The sequence below is a fragment of the Telmatherina bonti genome (assembly GCF_933228915.1).
Source record: "Telmatherina bonti genome assembly, chromosome: 9".
Classification (NCBI taxonomy): Eukaryota; Metazoa; Chordata; class Actinopteri; order Atheriniformes; family Telmatherinidae; genus Telmatherina; species Telmatherina bonti.
Window position 1 is genome coordinate 5,321,338 of NC_136627.1, and position 18,087 is coordinate 5,339,424.

Genomic DNA, 18,087 nt, shown 5'->3' on the forward strand with positions numbered 1-18,087 from the left:
CGACCGGAAAGGACAGGAAAGGGGCAGAAAGAGAACAGAAAAGAGAACATAAAAAAACAAAAAAAAAAAAAACCAAAAGAAAGAGATCAATGCATACATGTATATGCACATACATACCCACCTACATATATATGTATATACACTCGCACATACATTATATATATACATATATACATACATACATACATATACACATACATACACATGCATACACACACATGTACACATACATGCATACATAAAGATAGATATACATACATACATATACACATACATACACACACATATATATATATATATATATACATATATACACATATACATACTCACATACATACACATACATATACACATACACATACACACACATACACATACACTCACACATATGCATACATATATACATATCCATACACATACATACATACACATACACATACACATAAGTACACACACATACCCACCCACACACATAAATATATACACCCACACAAGCCAACTCTAGATTCGTGGAGAACAAAACCGTTGACAATCATGAAGACCAGAAACTAGCAAGTTAAGTCAAAAAGACAGAAAGAGAGGTACCTGCTGTTAGTGAATAAACTTGCTGGATGACTTAGTGACTGTGACACATGCAGAACATTCATGCAGAACATTCAGAGTGGAACGTGTTTAGAGAAGAGTGATCATGCCAATGTGACCCCGCCCGCCTACAGCTAGAGGAAGGCCAGGAGAACCCAGAGACCCGGGTAACCGACAGTCACCCCCAGGCACAGACCCCAACCCCCCCACTCCAGAGCCAGCCATGCATCTGCCCAGGAGGTGGCGAAGGAGGTGCCCAACCAGAGTCCCCCGCAGTCAGGGGGAACAGGCCCCAGCAGGCCCAGGCCGGCAAGGGCCGATCCCGCTGGGCACCGGCCACCTAGGGCAGACAGAGCGCAGGCCCCAGGGCCCCAAGAGCCCGTGAGCAGCCCCCCGCCCCCGCAGGCAGAGGGCACAGCCCACACCGACGGAGGACCAGGATCCCCAGACCGCCACCCAGCGGCAGCCAGGTCGCACCCCAGCGCACCAGCTGCGCCCCCGGGTACAGGACACCACCCCCCCACCACCAAACCACACACACATATACATGCATACCCCCCCCCCCCCAACACGCACTCCCCTCACACATATACATGCATACCCCCCCCCCCCCCCCCCAAACACGCACTCCCCTCTCAACCCCCATCCACACAACCCTCTGCAATCCATGCACATCATCCATAACATATACAACCCCACCCCACCTCTACTCACTCACCCATACCAAGTCACACGAACCCCAATCGCCCCCGCCCCCACACACGCTCACCCCCCCCCCCCCCCCACACACACACACACGCTCACACCCCGCCACCCCATCCCTCTACTTCTACCCAACCACAAGAACATTTTAAATGAGCTTTGGTCCAGAGAAGACGGCGTGTTTCTGGATCCTCTTCACATATGATGCAGCTTTAACCTGCATGTGTGGATTTCAGCCTGAACTGGGTTCACACTGGTTTCTGGAAGCTTCCTGAGTCCATGCACTGGTTTCCAGTAGAGAATCATGTCTGGTTTTTACGTAGAAGATCACCTGCATGCAGCCTTGTCCCAGCATACAGAGATTCCACCTGATTCTCTGAATCTGTAGATGATATTCTACACTGTAGAAGGTGGATCTTTAAAGTCTGAGGAACATTTTATGAATGTTTAGATCCAGTTTGTCTCAGACTGGTGAAGCTCTGTCCATCTTTCCATCTGAGAGACTCTGCCTCTCTGAAATGCTCCTTTTACACGCGTCATGTTACCGACCTGCTGATAATTAACCTGATTAGTTGTCAGATGATCCTCCAGTTGTTTCTGATTAGTTCCAGTTACTTTTCCAGCCTTTTGTTGCTCCTGTTCCAGCTGTTTACAGATGTGTTTCATGTTTTCCATCAGATGATAAAACGTCTCAGTTTCATCGTCTGACATGATGTTTATCTTCTACTGGGAAGGAAATATGACCTGATGGGATTCTGGTTTTATCTGCATTTTACACAGAACCTTGTTTAGTAGTTGGGGTTGTGTAAAGCCTGTGCAGTTTGTCATGTTTGTGTGTCAGACTGTTTCCACACTACGTAACTCTTCTGAGACTAATTTCACTCTATAAAAATCTAGATTAGTAGAAATGTTCCAACCAGTCTGAAGCTAAACGCAGATCTGAACAACGGAACAGAAGGTTCACCAATCTGAGGATAATTCCATGACCACAGGATAGAAACCAGATGAACAGAAGCATCAGCTGACGGTTCACATCGGAGCCGACGCTGCAGTTGTTTCTGCTCAACCAACACTGGAGCTTCCTGATGAGAACAAGCAGCTGCACCGCTACAGCACCAACTCTTCTGATTGGACGAGGAGGCAGCTGGAGTTACTGCAAAACCACCAATACCGAGCAGGAACTGGAGGCCGCCACACCCCCGGTCCGCACACTCCCAGTCCCCACACCCCCGGTCCCCACACACCCGGTCCCCACACCCCCGGTCCCCACACACCCGGTCCGCACACCCCCGGTCCGCACACCCCCAGTCCCCACACTCCCCACACTCCCAGTCCCCACACTCCCCACACACCCGGTCCCCACACACCCGGTCCGCACACCCCCGGTCCCCACACCCCCGGTCCCCACACCCCCGGTCCCCACACTTCCAGTCCCCACACTTCCAGTCCCCACACCCCCGGTCCCCACACTTCCAGTCCCCACACCCCCGGTCCCCACACCCCCGGTCCCCACACCCCCAGTCCGCACACCCCCAGTCCCCACACCCCCGGTCCCCACACCCCCGGTCCCCACACTTCCAGTCCCCACACCCCCGGTCCCCACACCCCCGGTCCCCACACCCCCGGTCCACACACCCCCAGTCCACACACTCCCATTCTGCACACCCTGCTGCTGAGATGATCAGACTGTAACTGGTTCTTCTTCCAAACATGACCTTTGAAGCTCTACTAACTGACCTCCGAGACCAGACCAGGTTACACAAGGTTAGACCAGACCAGACAGACCAGACCAGACAAGGTTAGACCAGGTCAGACTAGACCAGACCAGACAAGGTTAGACCAGGTCAGACTAGACCAGACAGACCAGACCAGACAAGGTTAGACCAGGTCAGACTAGACCAGACCAGACAAGGTTAGACCAGGTCAGACTAGACCAGACCAGACAAGGTTAGACCAGACCAGACAGACCAGACCAGACAAGGTTAGACCAGACCAGACAGACCAGACCAGACAAGGTTAGACCAGGTCAGACTAGACCAGACAAGGTTAGACCAGGTCAGACTAGACCAGACAGACCAGACCAGACAAGGTTAGACCAGGTCAGACTAGACCAGACCAGACAAGGTTAGACCAGACCAGACAGACCAGACCAGACAAGGTCAGACCAGAACAGACCAGAACAGACTAGACAAGGTCAGACCAGACCAGACCAGACCAGACCAGACCAGACCTCGTCATACATGGTTACTCTCTCTCTGATCAGAGACTAATATTGATGAAGTCTAAGCTTCACACCAGGTTTTCATCTTCTTTTTGAAGGGTTAAAGGAGACTCTCTTTCAGTCCATGCTTCTCCTCACATCCAGGCCGGGGGTCCTGTTGAAGATACTCCAGGACGGTCTACACCGCTCAGCTAGCCACAGCGTGAGAAGGTTTCTACTTCATCTTTAGAGGTTTTATTTTCAATGTCAAACATATAAAACAAAGAACTAAGTGTGTAAAATGAGAATGTTTTAATGAACCAGGTGAGTGTTTGGTCACGTTGTTTTTCCATAACAGAAGAAGATCCTTAAACACGGTTTACTACCAGTCAGACAGGTTTGGAAAGGCGGATTACCTGATGAGCGTGTTGCTGCCGGAGCCCTCGGGGCTGTAGTACAGCACATTCTCAAGCGACAGGGAGAAGGACAGACCCTGTGCGTCTGAGATGTAGAGGTGTGTGACGTTGTTCAGGTGGTTCACACACACAAACACCTGCTCTTCAGAGGCATCTGCTATGTAGTACTCCTGTTGGACAGAGGGGGAGACATGAGGTCAGCTGACTTTACAGACAGAGAACAAACAAGGAGGCGGTTCTTCCAGTCCTCCACCTGACATTCATGCTTAGAAAGGGGAAAACACACCATTTCCCGTTTCCTAAGCATGTCGAGACGATGTTTACAGGCTGATGGAATTATTTATAATTCATCATTCAAACAAAGACGATTAACCCAGATCCAGCAAAAGTGGTCCAAAGTATGATACTACCGCCACCGTGTTACGCTGATGGGAACGTTTTCATGCTGAAATGAGGCGTTTTTTTCTTTTCCAGACATGATGTTTATCATTTACATTACAGTCAACAGAAAACTTTCCTTACAGAACATAAATAATCCCAGTATTAATATGTAAACATGACACGACTGCATCGTTGCTGCCGTATGTGGTATGCAGACAGAGTTACTCAGAAAACAACTTTCTACCACAGATGTACATTTAGGAGTTCTTGACAAGCTCCTTGCTGCAGGAAAAACTCACTGTTATTGGATGTCGGGTCATAAACTGGGCTGCCTTCATTGGCTGGCGGTTGTAGGAGACCCAGAGCTGGACTGACGAAGCCGCATGGCTGCCAAGCAGTTTCTGCAGAGTCACAGGAGAAGGTCAGGAAAGTTCGTCTCGATTTTATTATAAGTTTCAGCTCACTCGCCTGACAGGTGAGGTGTGATATGACACAAAAACCAGGTTAGTGTTCAGGCAACATGTCTTCCTGAGGTCAGTGAAGGAGTCCGTGCACTTCAGGGACCTCAGCATCAGAAAGACATTTAAATTTCAAGCTGACAACATCAGGTGAAATTTCTATTTCCTGTTTGTTTCTTCTTCATCCATCCTTCCATTTAATCTCTGGTCAGATGGACTCTTCTTCACTGTTTACTATCCGACTCGCCTTGAAACGTCTGGAGTCAGATGGCACTTCAGGGCCAGCAGCTGTGTTATCAAACAGCACATCCTCTCAGGGCGTAAACACCTGATGTGAAACACTTTACAATTTGTAGCGCCATGACGGCCAAAGAGACCTTCAGAGACCGTATGAAGCTCCGCCCTGAAAGTCCCTCAGAGCATTATTTCATTCAGAAAGCTGCTTCGAGGGACGTAGAGGCGGGTAGAAATGGGCGTTTATTCAGACACGTCTGGGAGAGCGTGGAAGGAGCCGCGGCGACTGCTGGACTGTATCCAGATCGTATCAGTGAGACGTGGTTCAGAGTGGCTTCAATGGAAGGAAACAGCAGAAAACAGCCGAGCTTTTCCTTTTTAAACGTGTTGAAAAATGTCAATAAAACCATCAGGCTTCGCTGGAATGACTCATATCATTGTATTTTTACAAAACAGAGGCAACAGGAGCAGTTTCACTAAATGATATGATCATCTTATAGCCAGATGTGTTCATTTTATCATCATCATATTAATATCAGCTATTGTAACATTCCAGCCAGACAGGCTCAGATATGGTTGTGGATTATGGTCATACATGTTCCTACCAGATAAAGTGTGTGCAAGCGTTGCTGAAGTTTTCACACTGAACAAGTTGATATCATTCCCTCCAGAAACACCAGCAAGAAACTGAGAGGACTTAAATCTGCTCAGATGGAAAACCCTGCTTATAGAAACCCACACACGTCACCGTCACGTCCCAAATCACCATGGAGACGTACGGTGGTGGCAGCGTCATGATGGGGAACTGCTAACTGGTCAGGCTTTCCTCACTGAACAACTGCTGAACGGCGCTAAAGACAGCCAAACAAATCAGAAAAAAGCTGTTCCAGACGTCCAGAGACTGGGAGGCAAGTGTCTTCATTAAGACTTGCCAGTGCACGATGACAAGCATTAAAACCTGCATAAAAAGTCTGATTTATTACCAAGTGGAGTTACAAGGAAACCAAGTCAACGGTAGAAGTGTCATAAGAGAACCCATGAATCTTACTGGACCACTTCAAGAAGCCCCGAATGCCATTAAAGTCACTGTAAACTGCTGCTAAGTTCACTAATTTCTACTGTAGATGCATCACAACATGACAAGTGCAATTTACATCAACACCTCCACTTAAAATAACACATCTGCAGATGCTCACTTAACTCCAGCGAGCTGCATCGACTCAATGTGAACCATGTCGTAATCAAATTATAGAATCAGACAAACTCTCCGCAGCAGCATGGCAGCAGGCGACGTGCGATGGAGGAAAGACAGAAAATCTGTCTGAGTGTGACGAGGAGGAGGTGAGATCCGAACCATCTTCACCATCTGCTGCGCTGCCTGACCGAGGCTGCCACCACACAAACATGACAGATAAACAAGGACAAACACGGCACTCTGAGATGGGAAACAAGTGCTGTCTGATGGGAACAGACCTGCTTGTGTCGGCGAGTGGAAGACAGAGGTGTACTGTTGGAAGATTTTCTGGTTGTTTTGCTGAATCCGAGACATATTGTCAAAGTCGTAAGGACGGTTTAGCTTTTATACTCGAAGACAACCTATTTTTTTAGGTTTTATTTTCCTCTCTCTCTTTATCTCTTTCTCTTTCCCTTTCTCTATGAGGTGTTTTCTCTTCTTTTCTTTCTCTTTCTGTCTCTCTTCTGTCCTCTCTGGTCCAGTCCAGCAGTGCAAACTCTACAATGCAAACAATAGTGCAAAACAAATAGAGAAATAAAATAAAAATTCAGAAAGACAAGGACATCATTATATCGATAAAGCTTCCCTTGGCAAAGTAAATTTGCTCAGCTGAACACAATATCCAGACGATCATTCTGCTTGTCTAAATGTTGGACAAGACACACACACACACTCACACAAAAAAAGCATGTATGCACACGTGTTCCTGTTGATTTTTCATGTGTTCATGATTTTAATTTCCATTGATCAGTCTTATGTTATTCTTTTTTCAACACATTTCACTATGCAGTGAATAAAGATTTTAACAGGATTTTTTTACGTTCATCTGGATCTAAGATGTGTTGTTCAATTGTTCCTTTCCTGTTTTTTAAGCAGTTTAGTGTAATTTAAAACCAAAAATGCCTTATTTGATAAGCATTAGCGTAAAAAGGATTTAGCATTAACTTGCAATTGCAAAGCATTAGCTTGCAATTGTAAAGCATTAGCTTGCAGTGGCTAAAAAATTAGCATACAATGATGAAAGCATTACCTTAAAAAAGTTAAAGCATTAAGGTATTAGCTCAAAAGGACAATGCCTTAGCTTGAAATTGCTACAGCATTAGCTTGCAAAGGTTAAAGCATCACCTTACAAAGGCTAAGGCATTAGCATAAAAAGGATAAAACATTAGTTTGTGATTGCTAAATTGCTAAATAGCTTGCAAAGGCTAAAAAAATTATCATACAAAGGCTAAACAATTAGCTTGCAAAGCTTAAAGCCTTTCCTTACAAAGGCTAAGACATTAGCATTAAAAGGATGACACATTAGTTTGGAACTGCTAAATTGGTAATTAGCTTGTAAAGCCTAAAGCATTAACTTACAAAGACTATAGCATTAGCTTACAAAGGGTAAATATTAGCTAATAAGGGCCTGTTTCTGTCATAAATGTCTGTCAAATCTTGGACGAGCTGTCTTGAACTTTGAATTTCCCCTTGGGGATGAATAAAGTATCTTTGATTTGATCAGCATACAAAGGCTAAAGCATTAAGTTGCAAAGGCTAAAGCATTAGCTAAGAAAAACTACAGCATTAGCTTACAAAGGGTTAAGAATTAGCTCATACAGGCTAAATGATCAGATTAGAAATGCTAAAACTGTAGCTTAGAAAGCTAAAATGTTAGCTTGTGAGAGCTAAAGCTTTAGCTTAACCAGAGAAGCTTAATGAGGAACTAATCATATTATATGTGAGAAAAATGGGGTTAAATGTGGTTTTGTTTTGTGGTTCAGGTGTAAATCAGATGGTGACATTATTTTAAAAAACATGTCTTCACTTGAGAAAGTTTCCTTTTCCTCTCAAGACAACCTGAAATAACAGTTAGCATGGAGTTAGCATATTCTCACAGCAGAGTTGTGTTAGTGCAGACGTGTGGCAGAACATTGCGTAGTGAACATTTTGATGCGTACACAAACCTGCAGGTCTGATTACTGCAGACTTTCCCGTGTCTTACCCGTGTGGTGGTGGCGAACATGTACTTGTCCCGGAGCTGGAAGCTGTCCACCTTCTCCAGGATCACCTTGCGGTTCTGTTCGCTCTGGAAGAAGTCTGTGCTGCTGAGGATGGTGGAGACACCCTGGGGCTCGTGCCTCTGGACCAGCACTGTGGTGGGGCGGTCGTATGGTTCCACACCCCTGAAATGTAGGGATGAGGAGGATGAGGAGGAAGAAGCAGTGGGGGAGGGGATGACAGAAGAACATGAAAATCATTGTTAGTTTTAATTTCTAGAAAACTAGAAAATGTACTATGTTGAAGGCATATCGGCACAAAGTCACCATTCATGATTTATAAAAAGTTAGAAATTAGTTCAAGAAAACACTCATTTGATTTTGGGTTTTGGCTGCAGACTGGAAAATGAGGCGGGCTGGAAGTCCAATTCCGCCCCCTCAACATTGTGATTGAATCATGTTTCTACTTCCCCCTAAATGGCCACTGCTACCCCTAACCACGCCCATTTGACATTCAACCACGCACATTTGACATCCAACTCCGCCCCATTTCCAGCCCCGTCCCATTCTCCAGGTTGCATCCGGGGGTTATTGAATTAAACAGACGAATAGGCGATATATTGATTTATTTGATTTTTTTTAAATTAGCTGATTTCTCTTGAAGAAAACAAGATTTTTTTTTGTTTTTAAGCAAAGCAAGTACTCTCTTCGGGCTTCCTATGTTAGCAGCGGTCCAACAGTCTCCCACGCAGACACACCATCGCGCACATGTCCAACGCAACCCTAAACACAGCAGCTAGCTGTGATTGCTGGTTGGGTTTATTGTGACTTCAGACTGGGAACCAGTAATGTCCCGTTAAGCCTGTTTATACCAGAGATGGATGAACTTCTTATCTAAACTTCTCTGTAGACCTGCTGCCGAGTGCAAGAAACGACATGTGAAATTCTCTCTTTCATCTAAAAATAATTATTTTAACGGAGTCTGATGACGTAAACATCAACTTTCATGCTCAAATCTCCAGGATTTTTCAAGTCCTCCCACTTTTTACTGGTTAATCTGGTGTCAACAACACAGACAGCGGTCGTGCTTGCATGTTTTTTTTCCACCGTTTCTCATAATAACAGGATAATTTATCTTGTTATTTAGAGAAAACAAACTATGAGGAAACCAACAATGATTTTTGGGAGAAAACAGCTTATTCAAATGAAAGCGAGGAGGCTGAAACCAGTTCTGGTCCAGTACAGAACCAACACAGACACAAGCATCAGACTCGCACTCGAACATTTGAACTCTGGGAGGAAGCCGGGAGGAACGCCACACAAGTTCCCCCAACTTGTTAATGTACATAATTTATAAAAATAAGAAAACTAATATGTACATTACTAAAGGATACTGGATTTTGTAGTGTACTGGGAGCAGTGCTGGTTTTCAGCCTAACTCCTGCAGGAATCAACGACAGCAGTTGTTCCCAATGTTCCCATTGACTTTACACTGATCCAAAAAAAAAAAAAAATACTGCAAAGCGAATTATTCGACTGTAGCTCCTTCATGCTTCGGCTGCAGCAGCCTGTGTCTGAAGGAGCTCTGCAGGGCTGGTAGGGTTCAGGAGGGAGCTGTGGGGAGGGGGACTGTCCTTCATCATGGATGGGAGATTAGCCATGATATCTGTCTCGTTTTTTGGGGGTTTTTTTTATGTTAACATGATACTATTGGCATTCTAAAAATTATTGAAAATAGATACAATCATGTAGCATACAGGACAGAGAGAATGTGAAAAAAAAAAAAAAAACTACTACTACTACTACTACTATTAATAATAATAATAATAATAATAATAATAATAATAATAATAATAATAATAATAATTGTGTAATAATTTCTGGTTTTAATAGCTGCTTAGGTTCAGAAAGTCACAGCGCCTGTCAGCAGCAGCTCCCAGTTTGGTGCCTTTTATAATGTGATAAATGAAACCAACACCGTTGTCCTGGTAACCCTGTGCTCCCAGCAGCAGGTTGATGGTCAAGCTGTCACACCACTACATCATACCGTGTTAAATCTTTTTCATTGTTACGGATATTTTATGTCCTGACAGCAGGAAGGTTTAAAATCTGATCTAGATGATGAGTTCAGAGTTTGCTGGAGGTGTTTCAGGCTGTGACTGGGTTTTTGGGACTGATGCGTTTGCAGCATGTGTGACTTACTAAACCAGAGAACAGCAGCGCTGTAACACGGTTGTGTTTTTAAAACATGTGGTGCAACAGCAGTAAAAAATGCTCTTGTTCTGGAGAACTTTGCTCATCAGACATGGTAGATTTAGCAAGATTTTGACTTCTGTCTGCTTTTGCTCCATCAATTTTTCACTGTCAAAGATAAAAACAGACTGTTTTCATAACAATAAATGTCAGTCCCGCATACACACCATCACTGCTGTCAAACTGGAAATATATGCGCCTGTGTCGACCTCAGAAAACAGCGCGGCCCGGCTATATGCAGCCACAGCAAGTGTTGTTCAGAAACCATGGTGCAGGGAATCGGCTGCAATGAATGAAGAGGTTCACTGCTTCGTATCGTGTGCTGAGAGGCAAACAGAGGGAGCAGTGTTTCAGCTCGGCTCTGCCTCTGTGGCCTTCTTTCAAAGGTCCTCGTTCAACTGATGGACACTGTCTGGACTGTGAGTGCCTGGAGTGCTATTAGTAGGCCGTCTGTGCTCCTTCCTTTGAATTAATCACTGTTTCTTGTTAAGACTTCCTAAACAACTATCCAACCGTGCTTTGGTGCTGCGTTGAGCTGATCTGCACAAATAAAACACTTTTCTGGGGAAATTTCAACTATTTCAGAATGGACTGCCATGACTCCTATTTTTGTATAGGACATAATATCAAAAATGGATTTTATGTTTCTCATAGATTTTTTTTAAAAAAAGAAAAAAAAGTTAGTTTAATTCAACACCAAACAATATTTCTTATTTGATGAGGGAACAGGTTATGTTCCTAAATCTGAGAACCCTAGGCTGCAGTGTGCAAGCTAGTGTGCAAAAAAAAAAAAAAAAAAAGACAAGAAAATTGTATTTCTGTTTTATGTGTAGCAATCATCCTCTTATGTTTGAGAGAACAATGAAAATATGTTCCAGACTGCACTGTGTGTGTTAGTTTTAGCTTATAAAAGCTTAAGCATTAGCATGCAAAGACAGCCTTAGCTTACAGACTAAAGCATTAGAACACAAAGCCTATTTGTTTAGCTTACAAAGGCTAAAGCTTAAACTTCTAAGGGTTACAGCATTAGCTTATAAAAATTGAAATATTATCTTACAAAGGTTAAAAGTCAAGCTTCCAAATGCTATGGCATGAGCTTATGAAAGCTAAAGCATGAACTTACAAAGGCTAACGCTTTAGCTTAGAGACTACAGCATTATCATACAATGGTCACATTTTCAGCTTACAAAAGCTAAAGCATTATCATACAGAGGTTACATTTTCAGCTTGGAAAAACTAAAGTATTAGCTAACAAAGGCTAACGCTTTAGCATAGAAATGATAGCATTATCATACGAAGGTCACATTTTCAGCTTCCAAAAGCTAAAGCGTTAGCTAACAAAGGCTAACGCATAAGCTTCTAAGGGCTACAGCATTAGCTTATAAAAGTTGAAATATTATCTTACAAAGGTTAAAAGTCAAGCTTCCAAATGCTATGGCATGAGCTTATGAAAGCTAAAGCATGAACTTATAAAGGCTAACACTTTAGCTTAGAGACGATAGCATTATCATACAAAGGTCACATTTTCAGCTTCCAAAAGCTAAAGCATTAGCTAACAAAGGTCACTGTAAACATGGCACTTTTAAATGTACGTTCCCTTTTTAACAAGTCTTTTATTATCAATGACCTGATATTAGATAATAAGGTTGATTGCTTATTTTTAACTGAAACATGGCTGGGTACAGATGCACCAGTTATTCTCACTGAGGCCTCACCACCAAATTTTAATTTTTTATTCTCCTTTAGAAGCAACAAGAAAGGTGGTGGTACTGCATCAATAACAAATAGTCTCCTAAATAATAGACAAATACTTTTAGATCAGTACACCACCTTTGAGCATCATGCTTTTGTTTTTAACAGTCCCCCAATCCTCTGCATCACTGTTTACAGACCACCCAAACATGATGCTGCTTTTATCAGTGAATTTTCTAAACTTTTATCAGCAATACATGCCGCCCACAATCTTATCATCATATCTGGTGATTTTAACATACACATGGACAATCCCTCTGATTCAATGACAAAAGGGTTTTTAAGTCTATTAGATTGTTTTAACTTTACACAACATACTAAACAGCCGACTCACAACCGAGGACATACATTAGATTTAATTATTAGTTATGGCTTGTCAGTTAGTGTGTCTTCTATCGTGGATTTAGCCATATCAGACCACTACTGTGTGTTTTTTAACGTCACCAGTTTTAACCAGCAGGGGGTCCCAGTGAGAACCGTTAGGAAACGATGTATTACTTCTGAAGTGGCTGAGAATTTTATTGAAATTTTATACCAAACACCTTCTGAGATCTTACCTGCTTCCTGCGATTCAGTTGTTGATCAGTTTAATAATAGATTAAAATCAGCAATTGATACAGCAGCTCCACTTGTATTAAAAACCGTTAAAACCAAACTGAAGCCACCGTGGAGAACTGAAGAAATAAAAAAGCTGAAACAAAACTGCAGGAGAGCAGAAAGACGATGGAGAAAAACTAAACTTGTAGTGCACTATGAAATCCTGCGTGATCACCTAAGAATCTATAATAACACAATAAAACAGGCAAGAACTGATCACTTCTCAAAACTCATAACTGTCAACAAAAGTAATCCAAAGTTCCTTTTTAAAACCATTAATATTTTAATAAACACTGGTTTTAATAAGTCCTCCATGCAACCATCACAAACAGCATGTGAGGACTTTGCAGACCACTTCAGAGGTAAGATCAATGCTATCAGATCCGGTCTTTTATCTAAATGCAGTGTTGATTTTAACAGATCTGAAGCATTGTTTTTACCCGAGGAGAAGCTGGAGAGTTTTGTCCTGGTTGATACAAAGATGCTTGGTCGAGTTTTCTCCCAGCTGAACCCAACAACCTGCCTTTTAGACCCCATTCCCACATCACTGTTCAAGAAATTTTATGGCTTCTTTGAGTCTGAGTTTTTACTTATCATAAATTCCTCTCTTCAGACGGGTGTCTTCCCCACTGCCTTTAAAACAGCGGTGGTGAAGCCCCTTCTGAAGAAGAGTAATCTGGATCCCAACATTCTTGATAACTACAGACCTGTATCCAACTTGCCGTTTCTTAGTAAAATGATAGAAAAAGTTGTTTTTATTCAGCTAAATGAGTTTTTAAACAGGAATAATATCTTAGAAAAATGTCAGTCTGGTTTTAGGACAAACCACAGTACTGAGACGGCCCTTTTAAAGATTGTGAACGATCTAAGAGGCAATTTGGATGCACAAAAACTTTCTGTCCTGGTGCTGCTGGATCTCAGTGCCGCTTTCGATACAGTAGACCACCAGATTTTATTAAACAGACTCAGATGTCTGGTGGGCCTCTCAGGTACTGTTTTAAAATGGTTTTACTCCTATCTCACAGATCGACAGTTTTCTATAAGTATGGATACATGCTCCTCAAAGACCCATAAAATAAAATGTGGGGTTCCCCAAGGATCAATTTTAGGCCCATTACTTTTTAACCTGTATATGTTGCCACTTGGGGACATCATCAGGAGACACGGCATTGATTTCCACAGCTATGCTGATGATACACAGCTTTACATCGCCGTGTCTCCTGATGACCTGGAGCCAGTCAACACCCTTTTAAACTGTATTTTAGATATAAAGTCATGGATGGCAGAGAACTTCTTACAGCTCAACCAGGACAAGACTGAAGTTTTAATCATCGGTCCTGAAGACAAGAGAGAGATCATTTCATGCAAACTGCAGAGTTTTAAATCCTCCCAGTGTGTACAAAATCTGGGTGTTATTTTTGACTCTGAGCTGAATTTTATTCAACATATCAGAAATGTTACAAAGACAGGATTTTATCATCTCAAAAACATCGCCAGAGTCCGCCCATTTCTCTCTCTTGCCAGCACGGAGGTACTAATGCATGCTTTTATTTCTAGTAGACTAGACTACTGTAATGCCCTGCTCTCTGGTCTTCCCAAAAAGAGTATTTCTAGTTTACAACTACTGCAGAACTCGGCGGCACGAGTTCTGACAAGGACCAGGGGGCGGGAACACGTTACACCAGTTTTAAAGTCGCTGCATTGGCTCCCCGTGCAATTCAGGATTGATTTTAAGGTTCTTTTAGTGGTTTATAAATGTCTTAATGGTCTTGGGCCTTCTTATTTATCTGATCTGTTTTTAAGGTATGAACCCTCGCGGACCCTGAGGTCCTCAGGTACCGGCCTTTTAGTTCTTCCTAAAGTTCGTACCAAAACATATGGCGATACCACATTTCAGTATTACGGGCCTCGCCTATGGAACAGCCTGCCTGAGGGCCTCAGGCCTGCAGACTGTTGATGTTTTTAAAAAAAAGCTCAAGACCTACCTTTTTAGTTTAGCTTATAACTAAGTTTTAACATTCTTATATTAACCCATATTTATCTTTCTTTTTAGTTAATTTTATTTATTTATTTATATATTTTATATATTGATTTACATAGTATAGATTTTATTATTTTATTTTAATGGATTTTATTTTTGTTTAGTTATCACTCCAGCTCTCTCCTCATCGGGGTCCTCTTCGCCGAGGGCTGCCCCTGCTCTGACTGCATGGGTGCTGCTGTGGGGGCTGTCCCTGTCTGGTGGGTCGGGATCCAGCGCTGCAGCTTTACGGTTGTGGCGTGGGTCCTGTCTGCCCGGACCCGGGTGGCCCCCATGGTGATGGCCTGGGTGGTCTTGGTTGGGGGTAGCCCTTTGTGTAGAGGCTCCCTGAGAATACCGTTTCCTTATCTGGTGCAAATGCACCTGGCCATTCATTCATCTTCTTTTAACTGTTACAGGGCAAATAGGGCATGGGTGAGGGTGGTTGTGGGTGGGTGAAAGGGGATGTGTATGTGTGTTAGTGTTTTATCTATTTTGATGTAAATTGTTTTATAATGTAAAGCACTTTGTATTGTTTTTAAGCACGAAAAGTGCTATACAAATAAAGTTTGATTTGATTTGATTTGAAAGGCTAACGCTTTAGCTTAGAGACTATAGCATTATTTATTTTTTTTATTTTTATTTGATCGGGACAAGTATGCTCCATGAATGATAGCACATACTGCAGCATTTTAGTCGAGGCTAATTTTCAGTGCCTTATCATACAAAGATGACATTTTCAGCTTCCGAAAGCTAAAGAATTAGCTTACAAATGCTAAAATATTATCTTATGAAGGCTAAAGTTTTAACTTAAAAAGATTAAAGCTTAGAAAGGATGCAGATAATGATTACATTTCAACACTGTAGCGCACAAGCTACATTTCTATGATCAATAATGAGGCTCATCAGGCCACCATGACCCAAAACAAGTAGGTAACAGATATACGTTAAGTAATTATAAGCCATTAAACATTCTAAGATATTTTTTCACCTGTAGCACACTGATTTACAAAAATTATAAACTGACATTATACCAAAACAGTTCAAATAAATAGTTTTAAATGACTTTATCAAAACTATTTAATCTTTCCCAGAGCATCCAAAAGGTTTGCAAATAGTAGCATTCATTCTGTTTGGATGCACTAAATCCAGGAGGTCAGATCTTACAGCCTGCCAGTATAAAAGAAATTACAATTTTGAATAAAAATTCATGGGTGTTTTGGTCAACAAGCCATTTGATCTGCTTTAATATGCAGAAAACTGTCTTGTATTTTCCTTCAGCTGAGGAATTTAAGTTTACTTTTATTTTTTGTACGTTTTGCTTTACATTTGGGCCCCAAACTAATGTTTTTTAGTACCTCTTGATAATCTTAATCCCATTGACATAACTTTCGATTCAGGATTTGGATCGTTTTCTGTAATCCATATGAAAAAGGAGATTGTACTTCTCATTGTAAACTGAGAGGGTTTTGTCTCTTGGTCCGTCTCCTAGCACCGAGATCACATGATTATGAGTCTGGATCAGTTTGGTCTGGTTTCCAAAACATCCCCCAGTAGCCGACAGGCGGGAGTGTTTTTGGCTGTCAGCCCTTTCAGACTGATGGCAATACAACCGTAGTGGCCTCTTCCACGACCAGAACAAACAGGATTAGACCAGAATTGGATGGAGTCACTGGGGAGGAAGAGTTTAGGCTCCGTCTTGTTTGTGGTGCCTTTGTCCTCTGATGATTTCTAGTTTCTCTTGGCTGGTTTAGTGTGTAGTGTTGTAGTGTTAACAAGCTTTACCAGATTTTCATGAATGCCAGTTGGAAAGAAATCTTCTAATCTGTGGAAATCTGTTCTAAGATGAAAAAATAAGGATTTTTAGGGGTTAATAAAAGCCTTTCTCCTCCACCTCTTCCTTTCTACTTCCCACCAGGGGAACTTTGCTTCCTGTTGTGATGTATTTCTGTCAACAGCAATTGATCAGAATTTTCCAGACTTCTGCCACAAAATGTGGCATTTTTACCTTCCAATACATGCAAACGACTTATGTTGCAAACAGGGAGAAGCTCTGACTGAAAATCTGGATTTTTCCCAATTCCAACTGGAACAAATCAGACTATTAACCATTAAAATGTGATAAATGGGAGGTCTGACACATCTATATGTACCTTGGAAATGCAATGTTAGAGAAACCATCTACATTTTCGAGTCAATTACTGGATTTGTTTTGGAGTACGTCTTTGTTAAACATGGCGGCGCTAACGGTTTTAGCATTAGCTACTAATGTGTGAGCTAATAAGCAAAAAAGCAGGCTATATGTAAATGTTTTACTTCCCATTGCTGCACAACCTCATGTTTATTAATCTGTTGCACTCATGTTGTGACTGTATAATAAAGATGGTGAACATATTTTATCTTGTAAAGACATAAGTAACAGGTGTTTGCACATGCTCAGAGGCAAAAAAAACTAAACTAACATATACATGTCTACATGCATGAAGAGAATTGTTTATGAATCTAGATGTGCTAATCTTTTTTTTCTTATAATCAGATAAGTCATTATCTGATAGAAGATAATCTGATTATGGTGTTTATATGATTAATTGAATAATCTGATGATCCTATTTAGTCTCCCCCAGAGTCCTGCTGGCTGGAAGTGTAAACTATATCAAGCTTTCACAGGTCGCTAGCGCCGTTAGCAGTTAATGCTAAAGCCTGTTACATTGTCCACGGGAAGCGAGAATTTTTCTCTTGTTCTCGAGGGCCTGAGAAGAAAATTATGTCATTTTGTTCTCGCTGGCGTGTTTGAAGACAGTTCTCGACACATCAGTTCTGGCAGAACTTTTTTCCTTGTGCAGCTCAGCGAAGTATTGAATGACTGGTCGGACATTTGAAGTGGGCGTGTTTAACATGGCAAAGCATAAATTTGGGCGTTTTTGCTGATGCACGTAAAACGGATTGTTTTGAAAAACAGCAAATCAAGGTGGTGATAATAAGACTTATTTTTACGTCTGGCATGAAAACACACAAATAAAAATAAAATAACTGGGTTTATTGCACATAACAGCAGACATCGCCGCCTGCAGTGATACCTCCTGGCTGCAAATAAAGCTTCTCGCAGAATTAAATGGATAAGATGGAAAAATAATTTTTTTCTTGCTCTTGTGGGCCTCGAGAGCCAAACCAAAGGTGTGGCTTCTTGCGGACGACGTAACAAGCTGTATACTGTGGTGCTCTGACATTAGCAGCTAATGCTAAAGGCCTTTACACACCGGGACCGATGCAAATAAACAC

At 42.2% G+C, this 18,087-nt stretch overlaps 2 protein-coding genes across 3 annotated transcripts in view; both read right to left on the reverse strand.

The window, feature by feature from the left end:
- sorl1 (sortilin-related receptor, L(DLR class) A repeats containing) overlaps positions 1 to 3,984 on the reverse strand; it is a 44,812-nt gene extending 40,828 nt beyond the window's left edge. For both annotated transcript variants that reach the window (XM_079247039.1, XM_079247038.1), the window contains exon 1: positions 3,901 to 3,984. The gene's annotated coding sequence lies outside the window, so the exon portion shown is untranslated. The remainder of the gene's footprint in view (positions 1 to 3,900) is intronic.
- The window catches only part of LOC306760681 (sortilin-related receptor-like), a gene marked incomplete at both ends in the record, with an annotated part of 49,932 nt that continues 35,741 nt past the window's right edge, over positions 3,897 to 18,087 (reverse strand). Inside the window, 4 exons of the mRNA XM_079246646.1 lie at positions 3,897 to 4,070; positions 4,581 to 4,682; positions 6,238 to 6,408; positions 8,192 to 8,372. Coding sequence (XP_079102772.1) covers positions 3,897 to 4,070; positions 4,581 to 4,682; positions 6,238 to 6,408; positions 8,192 to 8,372 — 628 coding nt within the window. The remainder of the gene's footprint in view (positions 4,071 to 4,580; positions 4,683 to 6,237; positions 6,409 to 8,191; positions 8,373 to 18,087) is intronic.